Here is a 9,162-nt window from a genome sequence, read left to right as displayed (position 1 = left end):
CCAACCTTACTGATTCTATGATTCTGYAAGCCTCTGTAAGATACATACATACCATCACAGAGTAATAATAGTTCTTACTGTAAGTTCTGTATGTACATTATGTACTATAAATAGTCCTGTTCTAAATAAGYATTACATACAGTTGTATTTTTGTAGTGGGCCATATATATTTCATATACTTCTGATGTTTCTCTGTGTTAGATTTACCATGCTTTCTCAAGTAAGGCTTTTACAACATTTAGGTAACCCTTAGCGAAGGTCCCCACCATGTGGCTTTATTCAAAGACAGCTCTCGGGAGTTTGATCTGACCAAGGAAGAGGATGTAAGTATAAAGATGTGGCTTAAACTTAGCGTGTTATTGATTAATTCTCTGAAAAAATAAATGTCTTTAAGGACTGTTATACCCTGTTTTATTAGAGTGAAACATGTTGAATGGGGCAATGTATTAAATTAAATACTGAATTATCTCTCAGTATGATTTTTTTGGCTAGTACTGAAGTGCATAGAATAGAGGAAGAGCTCCTGTGTCAGGATGTTTTTTGGAATAGACAAGGGTGGACAGGTAACTTGTTTTGTAAATGGGCACTAAACTAGTTATTCAACTTGCATTTTTACCAAATGCATTTGAGACCTAGTTAGCAGTTACAAGCAAAGATCTTACATAATCCTTAGGTCATCTTTTTTAATTATGTTGGTGTCACGGTTATGAAGAATTTACRTTTGACATTCTGCTTTTGTCAAAACAGCTTGCAGCTTTGAGAAATGAAATAGAAATCAGAATGAGAAATAGCGTAAAAGAAGGATGCACTGTTAGCACTGAGGTAAGACTTGCCAAATATCTACAYGTGCAGATCTTTTGTAAGTGTTCCTTCAAATATGAGACTGACCAATGTAGTTTGTATATTCTTGAGATTTTGCTRTATACAAAGTGTATTTGAATTGTTAAAATCAGTTTTATGCCACAAATATGTGAATATAACATTTGATTTCCTTTTTCAAATTACAAACWGTTGCTGGTTTAAAGCATATGTTTATGTAAATGTGTTTTGATGCATCTGCTATGAAATTCTTAAATGTGTGTAGTTATATAAAAGACAGTCTATATCAATATATATTACACTATAGTATACTATATATTATGCATAGTACAATAAAGTAGATACATATATGCGTGTATATGTATAAACATCTCTATTTTATTTTATAGACCATCTCCTTAAGTGTGAAAGGTCCTGGTTTGCAGAGAATGGTATTGGTTGATCTACCAGGTGTCATTAGTGTAAGTATACAGTAAGATAAATCTGTGCACGAACTGTAAGTAACATAGTTATTGGTGAGAGTGTTTATTTTTTTTGACATTTTTGCTTTGTTGTTYTCCTTTTAAAATACATGTATGTGTATTGAAGACTGTGACATCAGGTATGGCTCCAGATACAAAGGAAACTATCTTTAGCATCAGCAAGGCCTATATGCAGAATCCTAATGCCATCATCCTCTGTATTCAAGGTAATTGAAGTYTAGATGGTAATTCAAGTAGCAGGATTTTTTTTTTTGTTCAGATTCTTGTACTCTGTATGAAGCTCTCCTGTTTCTTTTTGATGTGTGAGAATTTGTATTGTGTACCAATTGTGGAATTTCTGTTTATAAATTAAGGCACTTCTAGTGTCACAGCAAAAAAACTTCAGTAAAATTTTTAGCATTTAAAAAGAAAATGATCATGATCAAATTCAAGATTTCTCAAAAAATGTTTTTGAGGATAGCAGACAATGAAAGGATAGCAGACATTTTGAACAAGCTTGTAGGCAGTTTAAATTTTAGTTTTGATGGAGACTTATCCTACTACAGTAAACCAAATTTTTATGGTGCTAGGAACAAAGAAAATTCTATTTGTGTGTACTAAAAGCTGAATACAGACACTTTTCTCTTTTTAGTAGTAACATGAAACTCTTTTCCTGCCTACTGTATCTTCAGTACTGCATGCTCAGGATGCTAGATTTTGTAGTCCCTAAAGTATAATGCTCGTGTGTGTGTACTTTTTTCCTTTTATAGATGGATCAGTGGATGCAGAACGCAGTATTGTCACTGACTTAGTCAGCCAAATGGATCCCCAAGGAAAAAGGACAATTTTTGTGTTGACTAAAGTTGATCTTGCTGAGAAAAATGTGACTAGCCCAAGCAGGGTGAGTTGAAACTGAAGTCTCACACACACAAAAACTTGAGACACAGTCAAAAGTATTGACTTCACCTATCTATTTTGCATGTTCCTCGGTGTTTATTTCTGTATTTAATACAAATTTGTATTGTTTTATTGTGTCTCAGGCTTTGCTTTTAGTGATCAGCTGTATGAGTTCAGTCAAGTCACAGCCTGACTGAAGATTGCTATTAGAGGATTCCTTTCACGCAGGCCACATGAGCAAGTTCATTTCCTGGGAGGCTTTAGAATATTTTGCAATAGGATTACTCTCTCTTTTAAAGCTGTGCTGCTTTTTTCACTTTACTTTATATTTAGCTATTTTGTGTCCTATTASTTTCATGCCTTTTAGTGATCATTTTTTTTTCTTTTAAATACCGGTAGAACTTAGTCTTGTGACAAACTGCTTCTTGTAGTAATTTATGTATACATATAATTAGAGCTGACTTTAAAACTGCAATAAAGGAATGAATGTCTTTATACAAAGTCACCCATTTTTTATCCTTTATTTTCTTAGATCCAGCAAATAATTGAAGGCAAGCTTTTCCCAATGAAAGCTTTGGGTTATTTTGCAGTTGTTACAGGAAAAGGTAAAGAGTTATACCTCTACTTATTTTCTCTTTCATAGTATAGAATAATTGTCTCTCTGAAACTGTTGCAACGCTCTTTTCTTCCTGCAGGAAACAGCAGTGAAAGTATTGACTCTATTAAGGAGTATGAAGAGGAGTTTTTTCAAAATTCAAAGCTCTTAAAGTATGTTGCTATTTATTCTTCTACTAAAATGAACCCATGCTGGTAAATGCTACGTCAGTTTTTCTAGTTGAATTTTTTACAAGGATTGTGATATGGGAATGTAATTTGAGATCTCTTCCACTTAAAAATCRGGATGGTAGTGAACAAGTTAGCCTGATTTCCTAGTGAACATGGTAAGTCAGTGGAAAGAGACAGACACACACCTTCAGGCAGCAGTTCATTCTACTGCAGGTCTGAGCCTCTGTATCTTTTCATTGGCTCCAGAAGAACCATGTTCCTGACCTATGTCTAGGCACCTGAGACAGGCAGGAGGAATGAATCCAGCCCTACATGCCAACTTTAATGCATTGTAAAGATCAGTTCCTTTGGTGTGAGGACAGTGATACACTCAAAGAGTTAGCTTGAGTGTTCTGTCAGAAGTTCATTGAGCAGAGAATTTTTGATGTGACAAGCCTGGACTTCTCGGGAAAGTAAATGGCATGGTTTTGGGGAATGAAGTATCTTTTATTATAGAGGTTGCAGTGTATTTGTTAGGGATTTTTTTCCTCTTGACTTAGTGATTATCTGCATTGAGTATTTTGAAGAAATAACCTGGTTTTTAGTTTAGTAAAACTTTATTCTTGTGAAGAGAAAATGAGGAACTGARAAGGATGAGTATAAGCAGAAGAATTTCCTGTAGCTGTGTCTCTTTCCAGGACATGTATGCTGAAGGCACACCAGGTAACAACAAAAAACTTGAGTCTTGCTGTGTCAGATTGCTTTTGGAAAATGGTGAGAGAGTCTGTGGAACAGCAGGCAGATGCCTTTAAAGGTAAACTTTTTCTACAGTGTTTCACAAGACCCAAATGAAAGAGCAACTTGCTGTTAGGCAATTTTTCCACAGACACGTAATGCTATTTTGTCAGCATGCTTGGGCCCATGTGTTTTATGTATTTTGTACAATTGCAGTTTTTCATGAGATTATGGTGACATGTCATGATCACATGTCAGAGGATCAAATAATTTTACCTTCTCCATATGTTGGCTAGGAAGTACAGTATTGCATCCAGTTATTCTGCCCAACTGGGGAAAGTGCATAAAACAACAAATCTTTCCTTCTGCAGAAATTTGAGCTTACTATTGCAGTAATGCTTAGGCCAAACAGTTGATTCCTGTATTAATGAATCTGGTAATTTAGTTGTAAAGGAGAATGAATTGACAAATAATTTTTTATCTGGTAGTAATAAAAATAGCTTTTTATCTGGTAGTAATAAATCGGCTACACTTTAAATGAATATTTATACATTGTTTTTAGTATACAGGTTGACAGAAAATAACCTGTTGGTTGAAGGTCTTTTAAATACCTTTTATAAATACTGTCTTCACTGAAATACTTAGAGTTGTAGATCTGATTTGGATCGTTTAAAGCTAACTTTTTATCTACATGAATAATTTATTTATTTATTTTTTAAGTAGCAATCTGCCCAGAAACTTTCATTAGTGCTATTTATCGAAGGTAAAGGGTAGAGGGGAACAGTCATTTCTGTTGAGCTGCTGGCCATGATCTGGCTAATGCAACCAAGTATGTAGTTGGCCATCATTGCTGCAAGACCATGCATTCAGCTTGCTGTTCACCAGGACCTTTGGGTCACCTTCTGTAGAGCTGCTACCTAGCCAGTCACTTACTATCTTGTACCGGCATGTGAATGTGACTTTGGGTTATGAATGTTCTCTTCTGAATCATTCTGAATTAGAAATGCTGTGAAAGTAAGACCTTTAAAATAAGTTATGTGACAGTTTTGTGAAATTGTTCTCATACCGTTTTTTCCCCAAGTTCTACTACTTGAAAGTATTACTTTTCAAGTCGTGAAATATTTACTACTGCAGAGAAAGCTTTTGGTAAATGTGCAGTTCCAAAGAAATGCATTTGTTTAACATGAAACAGTCAAATTAATGGCAGATATATCATAACTTTAGGTGATATAATACAAAACATCATTCAAGCATTGATTAATATGTAGAATTATGGTTTAAAATGCAACTCCTCCCCTTTTCCTATGGAGCACTTCCAAGTTTGCACTGTAGGTAATAAAAAACCACATCTTTCTAATGCCTCCTGTTGTATTTGACACTTGAAATTCTAGATGGGCTTGTCAAAAGCAAGTTTTGTGGGAATTTGAAGAACTGCTAAACTTTTAAAATAGTAATGAAGTTTCTATAGATAATCACAAATTTTAAGGCCGTGTTTGTGATTTTTCTTTCACAGCCACACGTTTTAATCTTGAGACTGAATGGAAAAACAACTACCCCCGATTGCGAGAGCTTGACAGGGTAAATTCTGTTTCATGTTTAAATTATATGGTATAAAGTATTGAAGACTGGATTATAATTCATTCCATTTAATCTAMTTTTTAAAGGTTTCTTAAAATTATCATAAAGTACTAGCATTTTAAAATGTGAGAACAATGTAAATGATTCTAGGGGAAAGAAATACTGAGCTCTCCTTACTATGAAATAGTGTGTTTCAAAACTGTGATRATTAAACCCTTAACAAAAATAAACTCACACTTCTACTATATGTTTATTTGATTTATTTTACCCACTGGAATAGATCTGTTTCTTTTTGATTGTAATAGTTAAAACTGGCAAAGATAAGTTACATTCCCTRTTCTTTCAGACAGACAGACAATTACAAAACAATCATGATCCCATTCTCTAATTCTTTTATAGAGTCCCTGAATATTCAAATGCCCTGCCTGGCCAGCGGCATGCAACAGATGGGTGGGAAGATGCATGGTTTACCAGGGTAGCTTATGACAAGCACATACATTGTCCAGAACATGACCAGAAGGTATCATCTTAGGCTTAAAGGCCAAAAGAAAAGGCTTTTGTTACTCTTTGTATGAAAATATGGTCAAACTATACTTAAAATAAAATCATATTATTTCATATTTTTCTTTTTGCATAGAATGAACTGTTTGAAAAAGCCAAGAATGAGATTCTTGATGAAGTCATAAGTCTGACTCAGGTCACACCAAAGCACTGGTACAGTAACATTTTTTTTTTCAGTTAACAAAGTTATGTTATTCTCAGAACAGTTCCTTTTCATATTTAAGAATTTTGTTTGTTAAAGCTATATATTTTAAAGGTTAACTTCCAATACGTATTTCCTTTGTCCATGCAGAAGTAATCTATTATTCTGAATGAGCAAATATTTGTATAATTCCCTCTCACAAATTAGATGATGGCAGTTCTTGTTTCGTTCTCTTTTTATACATTAAGATAAACAACAGCTATTCTCTCAAAATGAAAAAGAGCAATCATAATAATGATGTTTTWAAATATTAATTTGAAGTACGAATCTAATTCCTCTTAACTTCCTGTAACCGTAACTACTAACCAAAATAATCTTAATGACCTTGGAAAAAAAAATCTGTTTCTGTGAATCAGAGATGTGGAAGTTAAAGATTACATAATTCCTGTCTGTGAAATCAACTTACTTGGATTTCATCCTACATGTAGAGCTCCTAGGTAACCTATATCCTGACTAGCACATACCCCACCACCTTACTCTCTGTAAGCCAGAAAGAGGTGTGAGAAAGAGACGTTAGCCAAAATATGTAGTAAAGCTACTGTAGATGCAGTCTGAGGACAGAATAGCCACTTAAAGGGTTATTTTGATGACAGCCTGTACCAGAGCTGACAAGCACAAAGTTTTCCTTCAGGGCCTTTTGACTAAAGTAACCTGAAGTGAATTGCCACTTGGTGATAGATTGAGAACTAAGGTGATACGACTAGTTGTAATGACATTTGAGTAAGTCCAGACATAGGAATGTGTTGCGAAAATGTGTTGTAGTTAGAGTATTAGTCTGCATTCATGTTATAGTACAAATGTAATGCAGATGTTGCCATTTTGGTGTTTGCTGTAATTGACTGTGTCATAGATGCTAAAGTACGATGGGCTGTGTCCAGTCTGCTTCATTTTATGTTGTTGATTTGGTGTGTTACGAAACAAAAAATGAATGTTTCTGTGTTTTTCTTTTGAGTCTTAGAATGTAGTGCTGATTCTAGTTTTATAACAGTTAATGACCTTATAAAGTATAATTAGAAATCTGAGTTATAAAAACATAGTTTTCTTAGCTGTTGCATACAGCCTAGAAACATCAGTGCATTTGATGAATACAAACATTTCTTTCCTATAAAAATTTCCRTTCCTTTCAATTAAGTTTGATTGGATTAAGTAAAGTAAAAATGTGCTTTTATTGATACATCAATAAAGAAGGAATGAGATTTCATTTGCTCTTATTTGGAGCACTGCCCTTCCCTTAGAGTGCATTTTTAAGTGGCAAAATGCATAGTGGATGATTTTTACCATATCCTTTAAGTGAAGTTATTTTGTTACATCCTTACTTCCTTTAGTGGTGATTATTTTTGATCAGAGTGTGTATTTTTTGAAGAAAGATTCTTATGCAGAACAATTATTACTGATAGAAATATTAGTTTATACTTGTGAATTTTTCCATGTATTTAAAAACTTCAATTCTTTTTAGTTTTATRTAAGTACTTTTACTAGCCTAAATATTCCAGAAATCTGTTCCAACAGTAGAGAAACTAAAAGCCTTGACCCTCATTTRTACTGGCTTGTCAGGTGGACAACTTCAAAATTTTTGAAACTCAAATAAGAAGGATGCCTAAACAAGAAAGAAAAATACTGAATCACGCTGCTTTTGAGACAGAAGGAATGACATTTATGAGAAGTTCTTTGTCAGACGTTCTTCTGGGATGGCATAGTTAGAATTGGGATATTWTCACAGAGGAGGTTCGTGTCCAGAATTTTAGCCCATTTGGAAGAAATGGACTTTCCTGTACCACCAAAAAGGCAGTTCTGTCCCTTGCTCTTTTTACTCTTGGGTTCTCAGCTCCCGCCTCCACCATCTCTGGCCTTTGTATGACCCATTAGTAGTAGGACTTACCGTACTGAACCAGCATAAAGTTAACCAAAAAAAAAAAAAAAAAAAACAAGGAAAGCAGAAGGAGCATGACTGCCTCTGTGTACAGTGGCTACGTGCTATACTGACTCAGTTGATTGGTCTGAGTACATCTGCAAAGTTTCCAGAGTAAGTTTATGGTCATTTAAAAAGATTGAACTCAGATTAATAATGCTTCCATTATTAAATTTGCAAATGCACCTTAAGTAGGAAAGTGATGCTTAGTTTTATAKCAACATGAGGCACATTTACAAATGCATGTCAGTAGATATATTGATGAAAGACTGGAATTCTCAGCTTCATCRTTTATTAAGCTTGGAAACAATCAACAACCAATGGAAATCCCAAGTAGAAAAATRTGGCACATTCCAACAAACAAATCAGAATGCTACAGAAACAAAAGCCACACACACWTTGTTTTGGGAGTGTGGAATTTTTAGTCGAATCATTTGGGTGCTTGATAGTCTGCTTCGTTGTCGTTCCCCCGCCTCCCATGCACTTGCCTACACAACTCRGCATGGTTATACTGGTGTAAATAAAGGGTGCAAGGAATGTTATTCAGTGCAGTAGGATCCACAAGCAGCACAGAGGTGAACTTCTGAAGATGTTTTTGCAGCTGAAGGCAATGTGTAGCTACATCCGTAGTTTCAAGAACATTCATTGAAGCTGTGAGCTGATGTTAAAGAAAATTTCCTGTGTTCTATATGTTTATTCTCTCAAGTGTTTTTCATAATTTCAGTGCCTACCTGTTAAACACTTTGTACTGGAAGCCATCTTATGTGTTAACTTCTTTTTTTTAGGGAGGAGATTCTTCAGAAAACATTGTGGGAGAGGGTATCTACTCATGTGATTGAGAATATCTACCTTCCAGCAGCACAGACTATGAACTCAGGGACATTTAACACCACTGTGGATATCAAACTGAAGCAGTGGACTGACAAGCAGCTGCCTAATAAAGCAGTAGAGGTTAGAGCTTCACTTAAGATATTTCAGCTATGTAAATAAAGATGTGTTTCACTCTCCTATTTACCATACCTTTCATTTAAAAACAAACAAAAAAGTTTTCTGTTCGAAGTCTGTTAAATGAGAGTATGGCTTCCAGCGATGTAAAGTGATAGCTTGAAGGACTGTCTGAAGTTCTTCTAACCTGCTTACCTGTCTGGAAGTTGGCATAATCTTCATGTCAGGAAGCATATACAACAGGAAGTTATTTCGCTCTTCTAGTGAATGCTTCCATATTAAAAACAAAA

At 34.7% G+C, this 9,162-nt stretch overlaps 1 protein-coding gene across 1 annotated transcript in view; it reads left to right on the top strand.

Annotated features, from left to right (window-relative positions):
• Nucleotides 1–9,162, top strand: part of OPA1 (OPA1 mitochondrial dynamin like GTPase) — a 56,879-nt gene that overhangs the window by 18,309 nt on the left and 29,408 nt on the right. Inside the window, exons 11-21 of the mRNA XM_085298674.1 lie at nt 243–323; nt 748–822; nt 1,209–1,280; nt 1,408–1,507; nt 2,051–2,181; nt 2,710–2,782; nt 2,873–2,945; nt 3,641–3,756; nt 5,191–5,255; nt 5,893–5,969; nt 8,713–8,878. Coding sequence (XP_085154800.1) covers nt 243–323; nt 748–822; nt 1,209–1,280; nt 1,408–1,507; nt 2,051–2,181; nt 2,710–2,782; nt 2,873–2,945; nt 3,641–3,756; nt 5,191–5,255; nt 5,893–5,969; nt 8,713–8,878 — 1,029 coding nt within the window. The remainder of the gene's footprint in view (nt 1–242; nt 324–747; nt 823–1,208; nt 1,281–1,407; nt 1,508–2,050; nt 2,182–2,709; nt 2,783–2,872; nt 2,946–3,640; nt 3,757–5,190; nt 5,256–5,892; nt 5,970–8,712; nt 8,879–9,162) is intronic.

The sequence above is a fragment of the Rhea americana genome, unplaced genomic scaffold (assembly GCF_003343005.1).
Source record: "Rhea americana isolate MKP2758 unplaced genomic scaffold, rheAme1 scaffold_14, whole genome shotgun sequence".
NCBI lineage: Eukaryota > Metazoa > Chordata > Aves > Rheiformes > Rheidae > Rhea > Rhea americana.
Note: the sequence above shows the minus strand (reverse complement) of the source record. Positions and strands in the feature narration are given on the sequence as shown.